Raw genomic sequence first — 24,864 nt, 5'->3', positions numbered from 1 at the left:
CATTCCCCCTCCGCCCCCCCCCCCCCCCCCGCCCCCCATCTCAGCCCAGGCACCAGGCACTGTTACGTGCTGGGAATTCAAGCGAGAAAGAACCAAGCCCTGCCCTGGAGGCAGCAAACTAAGCCGGGCGTGGTTACTTTCTGGATCTGCTGAGACCCAGGCCATGAACTTGAGGTCATGTTCATTTTCACGGCTCCTGGGCAAATAGGGCATCTTTGTTTCTTGTTTAACAATGGTGTGTTCTAAGCAGACGGAGGAAATTTATATAAAGTGCAGCTAACTTGGACTTACCTCCTTCTGATAGGCCAGTCCAGCGTCGTAGAGCTTGATAAAGAGGTACTGCGTCCACTTGTAGTAGTCTGGTAAACACGTGGTTATTTCCTGCCGGAGAGGGAGAAGAAGTCACCCATAGGTCACTGTGAACTCTTGCCCCCATGCCACGTATGCACCGGCCTTGCAGCATTTTGAAAAGCAATCTCACTGCAAACATGTGACCGACTATCCTACTTTCCACCGATTTGTAAAGTGAGGGAAGAGAGATGTGATTGAAACGCCAACCCCACCTTCCCTGTTTAAAGATGAGAAAATCAACCTGAAGTCTTCTGCACACGCCTCCCCCAACCCATGCAACTAGCATGTGAATTCCACTGTATGAAATGGGGTATTATCATTTTTGTCAGCACAAACATATTTGGGGGGGAGGGGCCCACAAAACTCATTCATGAAAGCAATTCATTTTTAAAGCAATCACAAAATCCAAGAGGAATATTTTCCTGCCAAAAAACGCTCTCCATTTGAAAATAAACCTTGTGTTTCCACCTACAACCAGGGCCCAGTATCTCCTTCACTTATTCTACCCCTATTCCATTATTATGTGAGTCAGGCTGGCATCTACATAGGAAGACCCACCAAAAACATTACCAAATATTAAACTCAGTGAGAAAGCACCTGGCTTGTATTTCCAGCCTAAACCGAAGCTTCCCCAAATGTACTTTCTGTCCTGAAAACGCCTTTGCTATGGAATCTTTAAAGACAGGTTATTGATTCATTCCTGTAAGGCTGGGTGGGTAAGGTCAATAAGCACAGAGACCTACACTCACACTGCTTCCTTCTCCGGCTCTTTGCACACAACAGCTCACGGGGGAATGGGCGTAGGACAGGGCACATTCCAAACGGTCCCACCTGGATGGACATCTGAAAGAAGTCACCCTCTACGGAAAGGCAACAGCTCCGCCTTTCTTCAGATGGAGGAGAGAGCTGAAGCCCAGTGGGGAGGGCAAGTCGGCCGGAGCTGAACAGGGGGCCTGGGAAACTCGAGGTGCTCCCAATGGGCTACTTCTCTTAGGTAAGATACTTGTATATTATGTCCTTTTATGTGCTGACATAAAAATAGAGTAATTGCTACTAGAAAACAAAGAGAACAGGGGGCCTGGGAAACTCGAGGTGCTCCCAATGGGCTACTTCTCCTAGGTAAGATACTTGTGTATTATGTCCTTTTATGTGCTGACTAATAAAAATAGCAGAGTAATCGCTACTAGAAAACAAAGCACTCTGATCACCAGATCCACTCCCCACGCCCCTGCAAGTGAATAACCAGCCCATCTAACAGCTCCGCCTCTATGGTAGCTGACCCCCGGGGGCCGGCCCCATGCAGTGCCCCAGCTGTGACGCTGAGCTGCTGAGCTGTGAGCAGGAAAGCCAGTCCCAGCTCCCAAGCTGCACACACACCCAGTCTGCAGGAGCTACGTGCACCAAGTGCCTCGCCAACCCAAGAATGGGACCAGCACACTGTGGGCGGGCCTGCTCCCCACACCTCCAAATACACCCTCATCCCAGGATCTTTTCCTCACCAGCTACCCCTCCCCATGGCACAGAACTCGTTTTCTTCCGTTTCCCAGACAAGCAACTGAAGAATTTGCATTTCTTTCTTTATTTTTGAGAGAGAGCAAGAGCGAGAGCGAGAGCGAGAGAGAGAGAGAGAGAGAGAGAGAGAAGGGGAGAGGGAGGGAGGAAGGAAGAGAAACATCGATTTGTTGTTCTGCTTCTTTATGCATTCATTGGTTGATTCTTGTATGAGCCCTGACTGGGGATCGAACCTGCAACCTTGGCATATCAGTATGGCGCTCCGACCAACTGAGCTACCCAGCCATGGCAAAAACTTGTATTTCTAATAAAACCGGGGCTGGAGCTGTTTAGATGTTTAATTTGTTCATCACTGTCTGCTCAGGTCCTGGTACATCGAGGCACCCCAAAATTATTGTTGAATGAAGACCAGCCCATCTAATTCCTGCATGTTGAATCAAACTAAATTCAAATTACATTGTAAATCTGTAAGATGAACTAGGGCAGGGGATGCAAGAATGTGGTAAAAATATTCCCAGACTTGTTATGGTTTGTTTTTGCAAATTCTTATTCATTAGAAGTTTTAAAAAATGTGTGAAGCTAATATGAAAAAATGACAGTTTAAATTTAGGAGATGACAGTTCTCTTCTAATTATCTGCATTGTTAAGTTTTTCATAATAAAGCATCAAAATACTTCTAATATTATATGCATGTATGTGTTTTCTCAGCCCTGAATCTGCTTCTATAGATTGAGAATAAAAACTACACAGCAACAGACCAGTATTATTATCTTCATCCAGGTTTACGGTTTTGAAAACCACTTTCACTTGAAATAGAAGAAAGATCATAGGTCCAGTCAGAGGGGAAAAGATGGCTGTCCAGCCGAGCATTAGCCTATTTCAGTCCGCCAGGAATGCGACCTCTTCGGAAGAGCCAGCTCCGAGGTGCGCTGAGCGGCGGGCACTGCAGGCCCCTCCCCACCTGCCTTCAGACTGGGTCTGACCCGTGTTGTTCACGTCGGGTTTCTGCGTGTCATTGGAGGAAAAGTCATGCCAGCTGCTGGAAGGGTACAGCTTGCAAACCAGTACTCCAGGACCATCATCCACTCTCGACTGTGGAGGAGGGAAAGTCCCGTGCTGTGACCGCGGCGGGACCTGCGAGCTGGACCTGGGCCAGAGCGGGAGAGGGCTCCCTGCAGCCCCCTTAGACATGGACCGAAACGGATGCTCGTTCTGACATAAATCAGCGCCCCTCCCTTGCCTCGTGCGACGAGCTGGTTCCTGGAACAGGCTGTTTACAGGCTGGTCAAGCATGTGAAGTAATTTCCGCACCTGGAAGCACGCATGCACTAGCACCGTGACTGGCCCCCCACCCCCCTTACCCTATATAATTCTTTGGTGCCTGCCAAGCAGCGTGATGATCCATTTATTTCCTCTTGCAGCCTCCAAGACATGCCTTGTGAGTTTCCCCTAATAAACTCTGTTAATTACCAACTGGGGTGGCAGCCTCTTTCTTCATCTCTCTTGCCCTCTGTTACTGAGGAAGATTTTCAGTGCCCTGTGTCTGCGTGTGTGAACGCCGATGGCTTTACTTGAGTACATGTTTACCACTCACACAGTCCCCTCTGAAGTGCCGGTGTCCCCTGCCCAGAGGAAGCTGGGAGCGCTCCTGCCCATTTTCCCACCTGCTGCACACAGGGTCCACTAGGACCCTCGGGATCATCCTCTGCATGAAGAACTGGCAGACCAGGTGGAGCAAGGCTCCCTAGTCCAGTCTCATGAGAACCACAAACATGGTGGGGAGAGGGCTCAAAAATGCATTTCCTAAAAGTATCAGAACACTTCTGGAACCTTCCTTGATTTGCTGGTTTTAAAAACAACAAAACAAAACAACTATTTCTAATCTTCTAATACCTCATCTCAGTAAAAAATCACCAAAAAGGGGACACCTGTAATACTCCCAACAATAAAGGTTTTTTGTGTGTGTTTTTTTTAAATCACCAGACATCTTTCTGAAATGAAACTGCTTAAAAGCTTTCCCTTTAGTCTGGCGAGGACTGGAGACTCCCTTTCCCATTTTCCCTGAGAACCTCTTACTTAACCCAGCTCTGCAGACAAGGCTCTCCTGGGGTTTCAGCACCACAGATGCTCACTGCCCTTCCTTCCTTCCTCTTCCTAAAGCAGGATTCTCCCAGGAAGCGTTTGCTCTCAAGGACACCTGGCAGTACCTGGAGGCATTTCTGTCTGTCACACTGTGGTGGGGGAGGGTGTTACTGGCATAGTGAGTAGAGGCCAGGGATGCTGCTAAAACCCGTACAATGCACAAGACAGTCTCTCGAACAAAAAATTATCCAAGTCCAAGCGTGCCAAGGGGAGAAACCTGCTCCGTGGGATTTGATTTTTTTAGTTTGAGTCTGTAACCTCAGGCAGATTAAAGAGCCAAGCAACTTTCCGATCGGCATCCCATAAGAAGGCGTAAAACATCCTTGGGAAAGTGGGAATGCCAGCCCTGCGCTTAGGCTTCCCTTCTCCAGCTGCTGTGACCCCCACACTGTCGAGCACAAGGGGCAGGGCACTCATTCCCACGGAGCTCGCCCCTTCTCCCGGCTCTGAGACCAACCCCGGGAGAGACCTGGCAAGCCTGGGGGGGGTGGGCAGACACAGTTCTGAAACTCGGTTATGCATGCATAGGGCTGTTCCCGGGGAATGAGTGATTGGTTTTACTCCCTAAATGTTAAATCATTTAATAGGCCTCCAAGTGGTTGTCTGACTTGGAAAATCTCTTGTAATAAATTCATGTAATACAGTTCTTATTGCGAAGTTAGGGAGGCGTATCGGTTTTCGTGATACATCAGGTTACCGCCTTCCATGAAAAGGTTGTTGACAAGTAAGTGTTGAAAGATCATCCGTTGGAATCTGGCCCACAGCACCCAAATGTCCTGGCCCAGCCCTGCCTGTACCCCAGGGGGAGCCCAATGTCTGTGGGATGGGGATTCCTGCCCGCCCCCCATTCCTGCGGTGGGAAAGCAGTGACTTGGGAAGACTTCTTAGTCAAGCGCAGTCTGTTTACTCTGTTCCGAACCCTCTTCATTCTTGCACTGCCTTTCCCTGATTCCCAGACAAGCCAACACCTAATGCATCTTGTTTTTAAAACAGAAAGTCAGGTTACTCGAAGTTATACTTCAAAAGCAACTGCAACGCAGCCACATCCACACAGATCCACAGAAAGGTGTCATGTCCCCACCCCCCACCCCCCCTCCCAGCTCTAGAAAGCGCAATCGACTGGCCGGGAGACCAAACCTCTGCACCTGGGACTCAACCAGAGTCATCCTCCCACACTGCAGTCTTCACTCTGCAATACCTGGCTTTTAGCATGAAAAATACGCTGCCCATTCACAGCCAAACACAGAGCCCGACACAGAAGGTGAGCCCCTCAGAACACAAGTGAGGCTCGACGGTCCTTCGAGACCTGCCACCCACCCGGCACACTGCTAACTACGCCGGCCGTGCCAGGAGCCCTGTGCGATGATGAGATCCAGGGAGACCGAGCCAGAGGCCTCCTCCAGTGCCCCTGCCATGAAAGGGCATGTGGTCTGGGAAGAAGTCACCGTGTGTGCACCTCACTGAGGTCTCCCCAGCTAACACTCCTTGCTCCAGGGAGTCTAGAGAGAGAGCGATCGGAAAGACAGTCCACTTTGGAGCCATTTAACCTGGTTCAAGTCCTTGCATCACAGTTAGCTTGTGGCCAGAGCCCAGTGTCCTATCTAGAAACAGAGGTGAAGAGCCGCCCTGAAAGCACATGCTGGGCACATGGGAGGGATCGCCGGGGCCACTCCCCTGGGCGGACTCGAGCAGGCTGTTGGGGGTGAGGCTGGTTTCCCATCATACCACTCGGAGAGGTGGCTGACCCCTCGTGAGGCTCCTGGGACAAGGGAAAAGGGAGAGGAAAGGACCAGAAAGAGAGGGTGTTTACAAGGGAACGACCAAACCACATGACCAGGATGGAGACATTCACACCAGGCTGCTCCCAGTCACGGCTGGTGGCGACCCAGCGCCGGGAGAGCCAGACAGGTGGCCTCCCACCCCGGCTTCTGCTCCGGCGGGATTCACAGACCTGCTTCCCCCCCTCAAAGCCACGTGCGTTTACGCTGCATTGCAGCCTTGTGTGATTCAGGTTGGCTGCCAGAGTTTCACACAATACAACAAGCAAGGTGTTTAAGAAGTCAGTCATTCCTCCGCCCTACTCACTGAAAGATAAACACCTCAAGAAAGGAGAGCAACGGCCATGCCTCACAGTTCCTGACAACAAGGCCTCGCCTCCCCCGCTCCTCAGCCTCCTCAGCCTCGCATGAGCCTCCTGCCTTCACAACAGCCGATTTGGAAGCAGAGGAGACAGGTACTCACGTACCTTTTTAAAAAATGATCTTTGTAACATGCATTTTTGCCATTTGCTCTTCATTGCAACGGAACTGTATGGCAATGACCTTGCTTTTTATTCCACCCCAGGTTCTCTAATTCTAAAGGGGGTAGTTTGGAAAGCAGAGCACGGCTCCGGGGCCAGAGGAGCCAGCCTCAGGATTCCTATTGTGCAGCTTAGAGAAATACAGATCCCGCCTGCATCAGACGCCTCCCGGTGTTGGCTCAGGCGCTCAGCTCTGCGCACCTGCTGTGCTGGAAGAGGCAGGTGGGAGGCTCCCGGGAAGCCTGCCGCGTTAGGACAGCTGTGGTCACCCTACACTAAGTCTTCCAAACACTCAGCACTCAACCTGGCTGCACATTGGAATGGAGCTTTAACCGTTACTGCTGCCTGGGCCTCACCACACCCCAGAGATTTCCCATGCAGCCAGGGTGCAAAGAGGTTCTTCCCAATTACATCTCCCTCTCAAACACTGCGCGGGAGACGGGTCCTCCTGCCCTTGGATTTTCACAGGATTGAGTAATTCTTCCCAGAACCTATGATGCTAGGGAAGAAATGCCAAAGTACAAATAAACACCGGGCTGCTCAGGATGACACCGACTGTGGGTGCGTTGGTTTTTTTAAAAAATTATACAAGGTTTTCTGAACTTCACTAATTTTGTACAGTGACTGTGTATTACTCTGGGAATTAGCCTATAGTGTTACAGCTCTTAAAAACAGTTTCGATTCAAAGGAAGAAGAAAACAAAAGAGTTGAGTCTACAGTGGCCGGACCCTTGCCCTGGTGAGCAGTCTTCCAATATACTTGGCATATGCACCTCAAGACCCACACAGTGGGGTTTAAAGGAACTAGAGATGGTGCTCTACAGACAAACGAATACCCTGGGGTCACCACGAGGGGCATCCACATGGCCACCTCCAAGGCCCCTGGTCAACCTTAGTGTGTGTCCACATAAGCGATCCTGACGACCCAAACTCTAAAGGGAAAGGTCTGACCCAAGTGCAGAATCACAGGGAACATAATGAGGGAAGAGGGGTCCCAGTCCACCATTCCCAGGTAAGAAGCCCAGCCTGGTCACCTACCTTCCTACTTGCTGTTAGAATGAAAGGGGCCAGGTGGACATCTTAGCCTGTGAGTAGAGCAAGAATTGTGTGTGTGTGTGGGGGGGGGGCAGTTAGGGTGTCCCAGAGTCAGGATGTTAGGGCTCAGATCCCACGTGATACTGAGCAAATGACTTAACCACATCCGTGCCTCGTTTTTCTCGTTAGTGTAGCAGACAGCCTCTAGGGTGGCCCACAGTGACCCTGCCTCCTGACACTCAGGCTCTTTATGAAATTCTCTTCAGTGTGGGCTGGACCTGGACACTTGCCACTAACAAACAGAACAAAGCAAGCGATGGGATGTCACTTCCAAGGTTAGGTTACAAAGGGACTGAGATTTCTGACCTGGGCATTCTCCTTTTCTCTCTTCCTCACTCTTTTCTGCTCAGAAGAAAACCAGTTGTCATGCTGCGAGCTGCCCTGTGGAGAAGCCCAGGTGGCAAGGAAGGGAGGGAGGCCTTGGCCAGCAAGGAACCAGCCCTGGTCTGTGACTGAGGGAGTAAGGCCATCTAAAGTAGGCCTTCCATCGTCTCTCCTCTCACCCGCCCCATTCATTCCCAGGTGTCTCCGAGGGAAAAGAGGCCACCACCCACCTGAACTCCCACGGGTATTCTAGGCCCCAGGCCCATCCCTCCCACCTCTCCAGTTTCTGCTCTATTCCATCTCATTTGACTCTGTCACCTACAGGCCCAGCCAGGGGTCCCCGGCCTAGACACATGGCTCTCTGTCACCTACAGGCCCAGCCAGCACTCCCGGCCTAGACCATATGGCTCTCTGTCACCTACAGGTGTAGTCAGGGGTCCCCAGCCTAGACCACATGGCTCTCTGTCACCTACAGGTGCAGTCAGCGGTCCTGGCCTAGACACATGGCTCTCTGTCACCTACAGGCCCAGTCAGCACTCCCGGCCTAGACCACATAGCTACCTCTTCCTCCTTCTTAAGCTGTTACTCCCCTCAAGTCCCACTGCCCGGGCCTCCTCAGCCTCACCGGCCACTTCCTCGTGGCCTCATCCTCTCATTCCGCCTTCCTTCTACCATCTGTTAACGTCCATCTTGGCCACACTTCTGCCTCAGGTCTCCTTTATCTTCCCTGTTCCCCTCCTTTATGCAGAGTTGATGGAACAGGTGTTAATATCAGGGTAATTAATTAATCACGAACCTAACATTTGTCTAAGAATTCATTTTGAGGTAACTGCGTTCCTCCACCGCGGGACTAACTTTAGACTGAAAGGAAGCGTTTAATGAAGACTGAAAATCACAAAAGCTGCGCACTGTGCTTTACAGAACATACATTTTGTTCTTACCGGTCTTGTTTCTCAAATCTAGGGCTGCAGCTAACTCTTGAGTCATTTGAAAAGTTCGCATTCTACATACTCTTGAAGCCAATCTAAGAGAATGACTATTAATAGAGGGGAAACGCTGCTCTGAGGTTTGAAAGACAACGCGCACTGTCTTTCTGAGCTTAAATAAAAAAGCTCCTCTTGCCCTAGCTGAAAGGTCCCAGGTTCCATTCAAGGGCACGTGCCCGGGTTGCGGGTTTGATCCCCAGTGTGAGGCGTGCAGGAGGCAGCCAGTCAATGATTCTCTCTCATCACTGATTTTTCTCTCTCTCTCTCACTCTCCCTTCCTCTCTGAAATCAATAAAAAAAATTTTTTTTAAAAAACTTCTCTTGCCCTAACCGGTTTGGCTCAGTGGATAGAGCGTCGGCCTGTGGACTGAAAGGTCCCAGGTTCGATTCCGGTCAAGGGCATGTACCTTGGTTGCGGGCACATCCCCAGTGGGGGGTGTGCAGGAGGCAGCTGATTGATGTTTCTCTCTCATCGATGTTTCTAACTCTCTATCTCTCTCCCTTCCTCTCTGTAAAAAAATCAATAAAATATATTTTAAAAAAATAAAAAAACCTCTCTTTTTGCTACTGTCTTTATTTTTTTTAGCACTATTTTTGTTGTTGTTGTTTGTTAATCCTCACACAAGGATATTTTTCCATTGATTTTTAGAGAGAGTGGAGAGGAGAAGGAGAGACAGAAAGAGAAAAACATCAACGTGAAAAAGACACATCGATTGGTGGCCTCCTGCCCCGAGTGGGGCTGGGGATCAAGCTGAGGCACAGGCCCACACCCCTGACCGGAATCGAACCCAGGACCCTTCAGTCCGAGGGCCCACGCTCTATCCACCGAGCCAACTTGGCTAGGCCTGAGCACTATTGCTTTTATGGTAACCTAAAAGCTGTCTCCTGCTACACTCTACTCAAGATTCTGAGAACTAGCCACCATCGGACAAGAAACAACAATTTGCTTAATTTCTCGGTGATTGTCCTTTGCCAGCTGACAAGAATTTCATCAAGGCAGCCTAACAATACAGACAGCTTTTCTAAGTAGGCAGTTGGGAACAGAAAACCCTCCATTAAACTACAGATGAGACTAATGGGTCTGAATAGCAATTTGTTATCTGTCTACTTGAACAGATGCCAGTGTTTCCACGATCCAAGCCAAACCAGCTCTCCACAATGGCGGTGTTTCTCTAGAAGGAAAAGAACATTTTTATCTGCAATGTACTTGAAAATTTCAGGATCAGCAGGACAGAGTCATCGGGAAGCTATTATTGAGATGCAAGTTATCCGGGTTTCCTGAATAAAGCGAAAGCCATTTGTTTCCACGGGCCTGGACCCAGAGGAGGAGCAGAGAACATCAATCCATCAATTGCTCTGCTGCCTGCCAGCTCCGTGAGCAACGAGTGGTACAGGCCTGTCACAGCCTGCAAGATTTCATATGCAACACAGAAAAACAACAACAAAAACTTTAAGTTTTGGCAAATGTATAGGAATTTGTTTTGAAGATCATTTAGTCCAGTGATTTAAAAAAAAAAATATATATATATATAAATATTTATATAAATATATATAAATAATTGATTTTAGAGAGAGGAAGGGACAGGGATAAAGAGAGAGAAACATTGATAAGAGAGAAACATCGATCGGCTGCCTCCTGCACACCCCTCACTGGGGATCAAGCCCACAACCTGGGCATATGCCCTGACCAGAAATCGAACCATGACCTCCTGGTCCATGGTCCAACGCTCAATCACTGAGCCATGCCAAAGGGCAGTCCGGTGACTTTTAAAAGGGAAGGGCTAGGGACAGAGAAGCACAGATCAGAATCTTACAGGAAGGGGAGGATTTTACAACTATACAGGGTGGGGCAAAAGTAGGGTTACAGCTGTTTGTGTGGAAAATAATACAATAATTTACAAATAATAATAACAATAATAAATTCTGTGTTTTGCACACTCACAACTGTAAACCTCCTTTGCCCCACCCTGTGCTCACCCTCTCCTTCTGAGCAGATGGAAAAGATGGACTTTGCCCTACTCTTTCTACTAAGTACAACTGACATCCATGATCATTATGTATATGAAACAAACATAAGACTGAAAAATGAAGAAGAGAAGGCAGGCTGGTTGGGAACCTCCACCCAAGGAATGACACGGTGGCAAGTTCCTTGGATTTTCTTTGTCCCTCATAAGTCCCAGAATTGGAGCCAACAGAGCCAGTAATCCAGAAAGCCCAGGCATACAGACAAAAGACAATTAGTCTGTGCTCTGAAATATCAGCGTGTCCTGGAACAATACTGGGGAAAGTCTTCCAGCTTTTATTTTCACACCCAAAGCCAGTTACTTTTTTCCTTCAATTTTTTATTGTGGTAAAACGCACATAAAATTTACCATCCTATCCATTTTTAGGTGTACACTTCAGTGGTATAGTAGCCCCCCCTTATCTGCAGGGGATACGGTCCAAGACCCCCAGTGTGTGCCTGAAGCCACAGACAGTACCGAGACCTAAAGATACTATGTTCTTCCTATGTGTACAAACTAATGATAACATTTAATTTATAAATTAGGAACAGCAAGAGATTAGCAATAACTAGTAATAAAATAGAACAATCATAACCGTATACTGTAATAACAGTTATGTGAATGTGGTCTCTCTCTCTCTCAATATCTACTGTATTGTATTCATCTTTTCACTTAAAGGAAGGACTTTATGCTTCTCTTGGGCTTATATGAATTGCCAGCATCCTTACTCTTGTACTTGGGGGCCATTATTAAGTGAAGTAACAACTAGCAAAGAGAACGTAGACCCCCGATATTTGGAGGGCGGGGTCCTATTGCACACCCTGGCCCCTGCAAGCGATGTGTAAGCTGCTCCAGGAACTTGTGCACGGCTGCCTACCATGGGACTCGGGGTAAAGGACTGGTGGCCACCACTGAGTTAAGAGCTGCAATTGACCAATACTCACTGCAATTTACCATTCAAGCCTTCCCCTGGAACTTGCAAGCCTTCAATAGACTGCAAAGATCCAAAATGGTTCTATCAGACACAGCCAGCCAGTGCAAGTGTCATGTAGGGAGACAGATTCCTGGTATTTCCTATACTCTGCTTCCTAGAATCCCTTCCCCAAAGCTAGTTTTTATGATCAACTTGATCATCAGTGGATTTTTTGAGCCCCTTTTCTCTTTTTTACAGTGGCTATTGTTTGTCCATCTTTGTGGAAATTCACTCTTCCCCTGGTTCCTACAGCACCATCTTATTTCAATTCTACTCCAACCCGAGGACTTGCTTTCGGCTCCTGTTTGTCTCTTGACCCCCAACTCCAAGACATCCTGGGCCCTCTGTTCTCTCTACACTGTCCCTTGGTGACTTCATCCAGTTTCTCCGAAGCTGGTCATCTCCAAGGATGGACACCACAGTCCTTCCCTGTCTACACGTGCGTGTGCTCACACGAAGGGGCGGGTCTAGTTCCTCACCCTTCCACCTTGGATTTCTTCTTTGCTTGCAAATCTGTTTCGCTGGCACTGTCCTTGGGCCATCTGCCAGTTTCCCTGGGATCTTCCAGGATCTTATCAGAAGAAAAGTTATTAAATTTCAGACTTACCTGAAATTGACTTTCACATATAAGTTCTCAAACAAAAGATATGTTTTGACAGTAAGTTTGAAAGGTTATTTGAAAAGTTCATTTGGGGCTATCAGATGCTATGAATAACTCATCCTGGAATGGCTCATCTTCAAGGTGATTAGACATCTCTTCAGTGAATTTGCCTTATAAGAAAGACATGTGAGCCCTAGCCAGTTTGGCTCAATGGGTAGAGCATCTGCCTGCAGACCAAAGGGTCTCGGGTTCAATTCTGGTAAAAAACACACACACCTCGATTGCAGGCTCCTCCCCAGCCCAGGCGTAAGCTGCTCCAGGAACTTGTGCACGGCTGCCTACCATGGGACTCGGGGTAAAGGACTGGTGGCCACCACTGAGTTAAGAGCTGCAATTGACCAATACTCACTGCAATTTACCATTCAAGCCTTCCCCTGGAACTTGCAAGCCTTCAATAGACTGCAAAGATCCAAAATGGTTATATCAGACACAGCCAGCCAGTGCAGGCGTCATGTAGGGAGACAGATTCCTGGTACTTCCTACACTCTGCTTCCTAGAATCCCTTCCCCAAAGCTGGTTTTTATGATCAACTTGATCATCAGTGGATTTTTTGAGCCCTTTTTTTCCTTTTTCCAGTGGCTATTGTTTGTCCCTCTTTGTGGAAATTCACTCTTCCCCTGGTTCCTACAGCACCATCTTATTTCAATTCTACTCCAACCCGAGGACTTGCTTTCGGCTCCTGTTTGTCTCTTGACCCCCAACTCCAAGACATCCTGGGCCCTCTGTTCTCTCTACACTGTCCCTTGGTGACTTCATCCAGTTTCTCCGAAGCTGGTCATCTCCAAGGATGGACACCACAGTCCTTCCCTGTCTACACGTGCGTGTGCTCACACGAAGGGGCGGGTCTAGTTCCTCACCCTTCCACCTTGGATTTCTTCTTTGCTTGCAAATCTGTTTCGCTGGCACTGTCCTTGGGCCATCTGCCAGTTTCCCTGGGATCTTCCAGGATCTTATCAGAAGAAAAGTTATTAAATTTCAGACTTACCTGAAATTGACTTTCACATATAAGTTCTCAAACAAAAGATATGTTTTGACAGTAAGTTTGAAAGGTTATTTGAAAAGTTCATTTGGGGCTATCAGATGCTATGAATAACTCATCCTGGAATGGCTCATCTTCAAGGTGATTAGACATCTCTTCAGTGAATTTGCCTTATAAGAAAGACATGTGAGCCCTAGCCAGTTTGGCTCAATGGGTAGAGCATCTGCCTGCAGACCAAAGGGTCTCGGGTTCAATTCTGGTAAAAAACACACACCTCGGTTGCAGGCTCCTCCCCAGCCCAGGTCCTAGTCGGGGCGAGTGCAAGAAGCAACCAATCGATGTGTTTCTCTCACAATGATATTTCTCTCTGTCTTTCCCTCTGTCTTCCACTCTCTCTAAAATTCAATGAAAAGACATTCTTGGGTGAGGATTAAAAAAAAAAGAAGAAGAAGAAAGACATGTGAAACCCAATGTGAAACTCCAGAGAAACCATCCCAGAACTTTCAGTCTAATATAGAAAACCCCTCATCAAAAGTGCCAGTTAGCCTTCTGCCCTGGCTCGTTCCCCATCCCTACTCTAAGCTTCACTATTTACAAACACCAGGCTGTTCATCAATTTACAAACTTAAGACAACAAATCAAACAATTCATTTGTTATGCAGCCATTGCAACGGGAACTAATGCCTGAAGAACGAATCAGACAAATCCAGGCGGTTAGGCATTCTTCAAAACCAGGACACGAAAATCTTCAGAAGTCAAAATCCTTATTAGTCATTGACTGGGCTCGTGACCACCAGTGGGGACCGGGGACAGAACAAACCACTTCCTCGAGGAGCCACATTGACCGGGTGGCCCCTAGTGAGGGCCGAGGAGTCTAAGAAAGCACTCCTGGCTGGGGCAGCGAAAACCTCTGCCACAGGTTTTAGGCTGGTCAGCCCTGAGCTGGCACCACGCAGTCTGAGGTCGGCGACACGTGTGCCATGTGTTCATGATAACATACGGTCCCCACCCCAAGAGTGACACCTCAGGCCGCAGCACCAACTTCCTGGAAACAGGGAAGCCCTAAAAGATAAGCTGCCCATTCGCCTCAGCGGAAACAAAGGTGCCTCCCACCCCCACCCCATGGATCAAGGAAAACCTCCAGGAAAAGGTTAACTTTCTGATTCTGAGGGAGGAGTAACCCAGAGCCAGGAGTCTGCCAGACACACTGCTTCACGCTGTAAGGACCTGGAAGGGGACTCGGAGAGTCAACCACATCAGGGCCTGTTACTGTTGTCAAGGCAACCAGAGCTCCCAGCTCTCAAAGGGGAGTTTCCAGGCACTCACTTGCCCCCAAATTCTTTTTGTTTTAAGCTATTCTTTGAATTCTTTTAAAACAAAAAAACATAAAAAAATATATTTCTATTCCTAGCACCCTCATTGTTTCTTGTAGTTTAATCCTTTGTCAGACATCTAGTCCTCTATGTAATTAAAATGCCAAGGTAGCAAGGGCCTTGAAGCAATGATACTTTTCACTTTGTAATGATACAAATCACGAAAATCATATGAATCATGAAAATAAATTCATGCAGGAATGGTCCAAATAGCTTGTGTATTTTGGATGAAAAGAGTACAATTCCCAAACCATGATAACAACACGGGGTGGGAAGGAGAGACTCAGCAAAGACCAGCAGAAGTGCACGCAAACCAACCCCTGGTGGAAAGAAATACTTATAAGACACCCAGGGAAATTTTCAAAATGACTACCATTCCATGATGTTATATGGTATTAACATTAATTGTTTTAGCTTAATAGAATTGTGACGAAGAAAGGAAGAGACGGAGAGAGGGAGGGAGGGAGGGAGGGAGGGAGCCTTCATCTTTGCCATGTGTACTGAGGTCTTTACAGATGAAGTTATGTGATGTCTCGGGGACTGATGTAAAATAGTTCAGAGTGGAGGTTGCAGATGAAATAAGATTGGCCAGGTAATAGCAACTGTTGAAGCCGGGGGATTAGTGTTTGGGGGTTCCCTGTACTAGTCTCACTTTTTAAATATGAGTTGAAAATTTTCAGAAATAAAAAAATCTATCTTAAAAAAGAGACAGGAAGAAAGAGAGGAAAAGGAAAGCGGGTGAGTCGAGCAAAAGGACGAGAGAGAACAAGGAATGGTAAGAGGAGGTGAAAGGGAAGAAATATGTAGAGAAAGCAAGAGAATCAGGAGCCCAGAGGTCAATGCAGATGGTGGGGAGCCCCCATCCCCTCAGCGGCCTCCCTGCTTCGTGCAGCCTGGGCAGCACCGTTGGCAAAACTTGGAAGAGCTCATGGTCACCAAAAGCCTGCCGGGGGAAGAGTCCTGAGTGCAGTTCTGATATGCCTCTTCCACTGCCCTGGGAGAACACACCTGCACCCCCACACGCCCGTGGGGAGAGTGAGGGCACAGCTGTCTAAGGGGCAGTAACTCCTGTGTTTCCCCCGGCCTTGACCTGGGCGAAGCCATCAGTGTTATTACCGGGCACCGACATGTACAGAGACCAAAGGTAAAAACATGAGAAGGAGATCAGACACGGGAATTTAAAAGCCAATGAAAAGGAGACCCAGCTGTTCCTCTTCAAAGGCCGGCACCACGAACTGAACTTACAAGATCCCACTTCCTCTGGGCTCCAGCACCAGGGAGAGGCTTAGGGGGACACAGACACATACGAGAGGGAGCTGGATTGACTGGCATCAGGGCAGGAACTCGGGGGCGGCTTTCTCCCAGACGGAGGTGCTCCAGGGATCGTTGTTCCTATGCTGGGAACTCCCCAATTGCAGGGCTGACTGGCAGCCATTTCTGTTTGCTCCGCCCTCACCTGCACCCCCACACGCCCGTGGGGAGAGTGAGGGCACAGCTGTCTAAGGGGCAGTAACTCCTGTGTTTCCCCCGGCCTTGACCTGGGCGAAGCCATCAGTGTTATTACCGGGCACCGACATGTACAGAGACCAAAGGTAAAAACATGAGAAGGAGATCAGACACGGGAATTTAGAAGCCAATGAAAAGGAGACCCAGCTGTTCCTCTTCAAAGGCCAGCACCACGAACTGAACTTATAAGGTCCCACTTCCTCTGGGCTCCAGCACTAGGGCAAGGCTCTGGGGAACACAGACACATACGAGGGGGAGCTGGATTGGCTGGCATCGTGGCAGGAACTTGGGGGCGGCTTTCTCCCAGACGGAGGTGCTCCAGGGATCGTTGTTCCTATGCTGGGACCTCCCCAATTGCAGGGCTGACTGGCAGCCATTTCTGTTTGCTCCACCCTGGTGATTCCCTGAGACCCTGCCTCATCCAATTTACAACCCCACCCAAGCTGTGTGCAGCAGCTTTTGCATATGAATGGCCTTTTCTTGTTCAGGGTAAAATCTCTCAAACAAGCTTGATCCCCAGTAGGGGGCATGCAGGAGACAGGTGATTGATGATTCTCTCTCATCATTGATGTTTCTATCTCTCTCTCTCTCCCTCTCCCTTCCTCTTTGAAATCAATGGAAATAGTTTTTCAGAAAAGTATCAACAAGGCAGTAGAAAGATCACTGTATTACAAAGAAACAAGTGGGGCTGGCCTCAGACTTCTCCATCAAATCTATACATGTGATTAAATTACATAGGACCACTACTACTAAATACACACATGCACATATACACGATGCTTACATAAAAGAACTGGTGAAATCTGAACAAGGTTTGCACTTCAGTTAACAGTACTGCACAGTGTCAAATTCTTCATTTTGATATTAGTCTGAACTTATATAAAATGTTATCACCGGGGGGAAGTTGGGGAAGGGTACATGTCTCTGTACTATCTTGGCAACTTCCTGTGACTCAACAATTTATTTGTGACAGAATCATAACAGGTTCTTGTAAACCTCAAATCCAAACTTGGAACGAAAGGTAAATAAATCAACTTAACACCTAATCACCTAAAAGGACCAGACGGGTGGATATTTAATCACTTCCACATCGATTCCAACAGTCGTGTTCAACTATCGCTGAGAACAGCAGAAATCCCTGCGCAAAGCTGTCGCCACACACAACCCCAGCCGACTGAGAAGCTTAAGTAAGAAGTTAACACTCTTGGCTTAACATCACCGAAAATTACTTGTTTGCAGACAAATTATCCACCGGGGACACTTTTTCATTTGAGGAGACCTGCTCTGCCTCCCTCCCTTCCCTTCTCCCAACCCAAAGAGGCAGCATGGGAAGCAACTGTCACGGTCCTGTGCAATCAGGAACTTCCGTACAACAAAGGCCTTCCCGCCCAGCCGGTGTGGCTCGGTGGTTGAGCGTTGACCCATGAACCAGGCCGTGGTTCGATTCCCAGTCAGGGCCTGTGCCTGGAGGCAGCCAACCGATGATTCTCTCTCATCATTGATGTTTCTCTCCCTCTCCCTTCCTCTCTGAAATCAATGAAAACATATTTAAAAAATAAATACACAAAGAAAGACCTTCCGTAAGAGGGCCGACTTACCCTGTCCCAGCTGAAACACAGGCCCAGGCGGTCAAGCTGCTTCCGCATGTACTTAATGTTACTGTGAAGTAGAGGGAAGAAGGTTTGGGTTTAGAGAGGGGGAAAGCCGTAAACAAACTATACTTTGAGAATGGGAAGGGAAAGGGGGAAAGCCTAGATTATTCCAAAGGGCTCGAAGTGTCATTTTGCCCTGGCCCCCAAAAAATCACTAAGAATCAATGAAAATGCCAGCATATTGGAAGATACTGACTCTTCAGACTCAGACAGGATCTACTAGAAACCACAAAGGCCTTTGGCCCTGGGATGGCCCTTCCTCTGGCCATTCAGGTGGGCAACGCCTTTGCTATGTGCACTCCTGGCCCATCCACATGGGGCGGGCAAAAGTAGTAAGCGAAACACAGAGTTTACTCTTGTATTACTGATTATTAATTATTAATTATTCTCCATACAAACAACTGTAAACCCACTTTTGCCCCACGCTGTATGTCTGTATTCTGCACGGAGTTAAGCCAGGCATTTAGCATAAAATCCACTGAAGAGAAAAAAACCTTAACGTACGAACTGTGGGAATCCACGTACACGGGTGTTTGAATGTCTGTAAGACACACCTTTGCGTCCAACTGTCTGGATGTAGGTTCCTCTCAATGGCGGCGTTTTCGGCAGGCAGTCCGAACGCATCCCACCCCATGGGGTTGATGACCTGGGACCAGAAGGGAAGCGTCAGCATGGCGGACGGTGAAGACCGAGATCCGTGTCCTCTCTGGGTGATTAGCAGGCATTCTCTTCTACTAACATGCCTGACCCTTCTTCCCCGGGTGAGTTCAAAATGTGCTCTGGGAAGCCAGCCAGCTACTTCTGCCTTACCAAGGATTTAGCAGGCTACACACCAAGGCATCTATGGTGACTCTGAGTGGGTGTTTTCATTACTGCATCTCAGGGTTGTCGGCCAGGATGTCTGTCTGTCTGTCTGTCTGTCTGTCTCTCTCTCTCCCTCCCTCCCTCTCTGGTCTCTCTCTCTCTCCCTCTCCCTCTCCCTCCCTCCCTCCCTCTCTGCCTCTCTACCTCCCTCCCTCCCTTCCACTCTCTCTGAAAAGCAATGAAGAAAATATCCTCAGGTGAGGATTAACAAAAAAAAAAAGTCCTAGCAGCTGAAATCAGAAAAATCTAGAAAATAAACTTCCGGAGTGTGAAAAATCATGTCTAGCTCTTCTTCTAACAAATACTCTAAGTAGTTAAAATGGAGTGAGAAGCCAAGCGGACAGACGCCGCCACCCGTCCGATCTGGACGGAGGCTGGAAGGGGGAAGCAGAGTTATCAGAGCTCAGAGGCCCAGATCGGCTGCAGAAGCTGAAATAGGCAGGTCTGCCCAGACGGAACTGGATTAATGAAGGAGGCACTACCCAGGCCAGAGAGCAATTCCCTGGCTTCCCCTTTCCTCCTGCCCATCGCCCCCCGCCCCCTTACTTTGGCCAGAATTTCTTATTGCCCAAAACCAGCCAGAGGCCAGCTGACACCAGAGCTTGGGAAACGTGGCCTCAAGAGGTCTGCCCTTCTGCCATTCAAAGCAAAGCAGGGGATGGGTCTGACAGCAAACTGGCCAAGGACCAGCACAGGAACACCAGTAGGACTGCAAAATCTCCCAGGACTTGAGACATCACAGAGGAATTGGGACCAGTTACTGATGAAGGGCAAACACAGGGATCGGAGCCCTGGCAGGTCAGACCAGAGCTGGCCAGGAGATGAGGCCTGGGAGCGGGTCTAGGCCAGACTCTGGTGTGGACACAGTCACATGATCACAGCTCACCCTCCTGCCTCCCTCCAGGCATAGCCACCAGCATCTCAGGGTTGTCGGGCAGGATGGACAGCAAGGTGGCCAGGAGAAGGGACACGGAAGACAGCACAGCTACATATGACGATGTACAGACAAGGCTCTGGAGGGATGGACCGGAAAGCATCAGGGATTACTGCCCAGAAGGGCCTGGTAAGGCAGGGAGTGGCCAAAGGAGACTGCAGTCTTATATATGCATATGTATTTTCAAGGGGGAATATGGAATTTTATGTTCAATTTTAAAATACTTTTCTTTCAAAAGAAAAAAAAAAAAAAAAAAGAACAACCAAAGGTACAGTTCTTGGCCGGTCAGAGTGGCTCAGTGGTTGAGCACAGACCCATGAACCAGTAGGTCAGGGTTTGATTCCCGGTCAGGGCGCATGCCCATGTTGCAGGCTCGATCCCAGGAGAGGGCGTGCAGGAGGCAGCCGATGGATGTTTCTCTCTCAGCATTGATGTTTCTATCTCTCTTTCCCCTCCTCTCTCTGAAATCAATAAATATAATTTTAAAAAAGTACAGTTCTTCCTCCAACACAGGAAGTATGATCAGAAGACTTTGGAGGGAGACCAGGAAGCTGGGGCAGCCGGCCGGCTGGTTCCCAATGGAGAGAGGAGCACAACCGTTACCACAAAAGAGGCAACACGTTTCCTCGGAGTGATCGGCTTTCTCTCCCTGTCATCGTAAAACTAAACTTTAGATCTGAAACCAACGTGGCTTCTAATTGACAGCAACCATGGTTACTGCTTCTCGAAACGCTATTTTCAGAGAGTGCCATGGTTTCTCTGGAGTAGGTGCAATCGTTTACTTCTAAGAAATGCGAAACACAGTATTTCCTTTTGTCTAGCAAGTGTAATAACCCACCGAGATTATAGATTGGGGATCAAATTCAAGCCAATACTTCAGGGTAAAAAAACATCCCAGTGACAGCACGGAGGCCCAAGCGGGAGACCTCCCCTGAGAAGGTGAGGGATGTGACAGGTGGGGATCAAATTCAAGCCAATACTTCAGGGTAAAAAACATCCCAGTGACAGCACGGAGGCCCAAGCAGGAGACCTCCCCTGAGAAGGTGAGAGATGTGACGGTCCGAGATCGGCCAGTTCCCAGTCAAGACCCTGGACCAGCAATTCATTCTCTCCCTCAAATTGCATCTGAGAGGATACGCTCCAACTCTGCTTCCAGACGCTGCAGAGATTTGCACATTTGAAAACTCAGGGCCAAGTTGTGTGCTGAGGGGCAAACTGGAAACTGATGAAACATATATTATGGTTCACACAGGTGACTATGTAGTGATCACACAGCTGCCAGACACCTCCATGTCTTTCCTCTTCCTCAGGGAACAGCAGTGCCCGGAGGCTTTCTGCCTGAGACAAATTAGCCCGTGTGTGAGGGAGACTTGGCACGTTGATGCTAATCACCCGATGCTTTAATCTGGCCCAGAAGGTGCTGGGGAGACCAGCCGAGGTGGGAGGAGGGTAATTTTATTTTCCAACCATCTGTGCATACAACAGATGAAAACACAACAAAATCACCATATGGAGCTGAGCTGTAAATGTGTCATCAGACACTGCGGGTTTACAGAGCAGCCCTTTCTGATTCCTGAATGAGGGTAATTGATCTCTGGCTTGGAGCAGCCCCTGCTCCACATCTAATCCTCAGCACCACCTTATCAGTGCTCCTATTAATTAGGTTACACGGGGAAACTGCATTAGAGTTTTTAAAGGGTTTTCTCATTGATTATCTCACAGGAACTTTGCAACCAATCTGAGGTGGGAGGCGGTCAGCCCTATTGTTGACTAAAGCCCCTGATTCCTGATCGATTTGTCACCCTCAAGCCTCCGAGCTTCCATTTGTAAAGGCCACATGTGATCTACACCCATGGAGGTCCCCGGTGACCCTGAACAGAGCAGACTTGGTGCACGGGTCTCTCTATATGTTTTACTTTCCATAGTGCTGTCCTTAGTGTGCCTGAGAATTGCTTCACAATTTCCATGTAAGAACAAAGCAAACCAACCAACAAATTTACAAGTTACAGAAAAAGGCAGAGCTTGCTGAATTTTCCTTGGGCCTACTGACTGATTTTGAACCCAAGACTCCAATACAGTTGTCCACTGAACAATGTGGATTTGAACTGTGAAGGTCCACTGATACACAGACTTTTTTTCAATAAATACACCCCATATTCCTGGGTTTTGCACCTATGGATTCAACCAACTGCAATGCAGAGGGCTGACTATGCATTGTTCCATAGCATTTATACAAGGGACTTGAGCATCTGTGGATTTCAGTATCTATGGGGGTCCTGGGACCAATCCACTACACATACCGAGGGATGATTGTAGTTTAGTTTTGGGGGACTTAACAGCTACGCTAGGATTTTCAACTGCACTGGGGCAGGTGGGGGTAGCCCCTAAATCCCGTGTTGTTCAAGGGTTAACTGTGTTTGTATTTAATGCAGCAGAAAGCCCAGTGTTTAGAATAAAGCTGGTATTTAATTACTATTTATCGAAAGAATTTATCAATACATGTGTCAGACCCAATTATTCAAGGTTAGATATTCCTTCCCTCCTTAGCGTGAGGATCATTGAACTTGACCTGAAACCAATCCTGCTCTCTCTCTCTCTGGGACTAGACTTGACATTGGAAAGAAGGATTTTAAAACAACAGGAAACTCAACAGGCTTTCACACTGTTGACAATGAGATTTTTTACACTGAGATTTCTGTTTCTCTTTTGCCATATCACTTAAAAATGGCAGGACAAATTTTCACCAAATTTGGCAGTAATATTTGGGACGATCTGACTTAACTATGAGCTATGAAAATTAACAAGAAATTAATTTCAGCCCTGACTGGTTTGGCTCAGTGGATAGAGCGTCGGCCTGCGGACTGAAGGGTCCTGGGTTCGATTCCGGCCAAGGGCATGTGCCTTGGTTGCGGGCACATCCCCAGTGGGAGGTGTGCGAGAGGCAGCTGATCGATGTTTCTCTCTCATTGATGTTTCTAACTCTCTATCCCTCTCTCTTCCTCTCTGTGAAAAATCAATAAAATATATTTTTTTTAAAAAAAAAGAAATTAATTTCAGGGAAACCTGGCGGATACCCCCAAAAGGGAGCTTATCATCTGAAATGGAGGAACACAGAGAACCCTATGCGCCTGCTCATCGCACAGACTAAGACACCGTAAACCACATAACGAATAGTGGTTTCAGGCACCACTCCAGCCGCAGGATCACGCAGGCTGCAGGCAATGATGTGCAGGTAAGATGCTCTTCGGAAGGCAACTTCATGCAGCGCGCTCCAGACAGCGGAGAACGGGGACTCACTTATTCCGTGGAGATGAATGACTCCCCAGAGTAAACCAGATCAGGATAAATCATAATCACAGCTGCCACCTATTAAGGGATTATTATGTGCCAGACACATGCACGAACTCATTTAACCTGCACAACCACCCCCTGAGGGAGGAATTACTGTTATCCCTGTTGCAAAGATGAGGAAAGTGGGATTCGGAGACATTAAATGACTTGTGCAGGGTCACTCAGCTAGAAAGTGGTAGGACGGGGCTCAAACCTAGTGTCCAACTCCTGAGCCAGCCTGACCTTGGGCCTCTGTTTTGTCTTCTGGGCCTGAGCTGCCTACCTGGGTCCTGGGACCTCTAGGCCTAGGGGCCATGCCTGGAGCTTTCTCTGTAATGCCTCATGCATCTAAGGGAATTAGAGTCCCACCTACACTCTCCCCTACACCAACCACCTATCTGCTAACGGGCTTCCCTTTCTTTACCATAAATGTTCAGTTTTGCTACAGAAGCTTAATCTTCAACAATTTGCCTGCATTTGCTAACTGTCTAAAATAACTTGGGTAAGTAAAAAAAAAAAATCAAGTTGAAGAATCGCAGTTAAATAAAGAGTTATTCTTCAGGCAAAGGGCCAATTCATTCCACACCGCCTCTTTCTAATAAACACAGCAGAAAGATGGAGAGCGGTGTCTGGGGGAGACGGCATCTGGCATAAACCAGGGAGACAAACACCTGTGGCCGGCTTCAGGCAGGAGAGAAATCGCTGCGTTTGACAGGATGACGTTATTAACTCTTCCAGTGACAAAGAGGCGTTGTAGCTTGACTTCCTTTTTAGGAATACTTCTTGCTACCAACGTCAGTTCGGCATAAATTTCCAAACCAACTGTGACAAGGATGCACTCATCTTTCTAAAGGAAAATCTTTACAGAGGACTGGGAGGCGGCAGACATCATTTGTTCAGGCCTTGCCGGTTCATCCCCCCAGTGGGGGAGTGGGTTACTGTAATAAACACAAGACGGGGCAGAGATGCACAGCGGGCTCTCGGGCGCTGGTGTGAGCAGATTCCAGCCGCCACTGGCAGTGCAATGTTTACCACCACGTGCCAGGCATATGCCATGTGCTTCACTGCCACCCTCTTTGAATCCTTGTACCAAGCCAATGCGCAGGTACTAGTTGATCTCCACTTTACAAATGAGAGAACACTAGGTCCCAGAGAAGTTAATTAAATGACTAGTCAAAGGTCTACAGCTAGGAGGTGCTAAGAGCTGGCCTTCGAATCCTGGCCATCTGGTTCAGTGGTCCTGGCTCGCAGCCCTTGGTCCATCCCGCCTCTCTGCAAGTAGTTAAAGAAGGTGCTACGATTATTCCCACCTCATGTCGCCAAAGGGCAGAGAGCAGGCTCTGGGGTGACTGGCAGTGTGAGAAGGGGGACGGGGCAGAGATGCACAGCGGGCTCTCGGGCGCTGGTGTGAGCAGATTCCAGCCGCCACTGGCAGTGCAATGTTTACCACCACGTGCCAGGCATATGCCATGTGCTTCACTGCCACCCTCTTTGAATCCTTGTACCAGGCCAATGGGCAGGTACTAGTTGATCTCCACTTTACAAAAGAGAGAACACTAGGTCTCAGAGAAGTTAATTAAATGACTAGTCAAAGGTCCACAGCTAGGAGGTGCTAAGAGCTGGCCTTCTGGTTCAGTGGTCCTGGCTCGCAGCCCTTCGTCCATCCCGCCTCTCTGCAAGGAGTTAAAGAAGGTGCTACGATTATTCCCACCTCATGTCGCCAAAGGGCAAAGAGCAGGCTCTGGGGTGACTGGCAGTGGTGAGAAGGGGACTGACCACATCAGCCAAGTTTCTTCCTCCTGCCCTAGCCAGTTTGGCTCAGTGGATAGAGCGTCAGCCTGCGGACTGAAGGGTCCCAGGCTCGATTCCGGAGGGCACACG

General features: G+C 48.4%; 1 protein-coding gene across 1 annotated transcript in view; it reads right to left on the bottom strand.

Moving 5' to 3' along the window:
- The window catches only part of LARS2 (leucyl-tRNA synthetase 2, mitochondrial), a 107,718-nt gene that overhangs the window by 69,489 nt on the left and 13,365 nt on the right, over positions 1-24,864 (bottom strand). The window contains exons 4-6 of the mRNA XM_014530284.1: positions 18,410-18,501; positions 17,802-17,862; positions 292-381 (exon numbers count right to left, since the gene is read on the bottom strand). Coding sequence (XP_014385770.1) covers positions 292-381; positions 17,802-17,862; positions 18,410-18,501 — 243 coding nt within the window. The remainder of the gene's footprint in view (positions 1-291; positions 382-17,801; positions 17,863-18,409; positions 18,502-24,864) is intronic.

Source organism: Myotis brandtii, unplaced genomic scaffold (genome assembly GCF_000412655.1).
Source record: "Myotis brandtii unplaced genomic scaffold, ASM41265v1 scaffold731, whole genome shotgun sequence".
Lineage (NCBI taxonomy): Eukaryota > Metazoa > Chordata > Mammalia > Chiroptera > Vespertilionidae > Myotis > Myotis brandtii.
The sequence above is the reverse complement of the archived record's forward strand: the minus strand, read 5'-3'. Positions and strand labels throughout refer to the sequence as shown.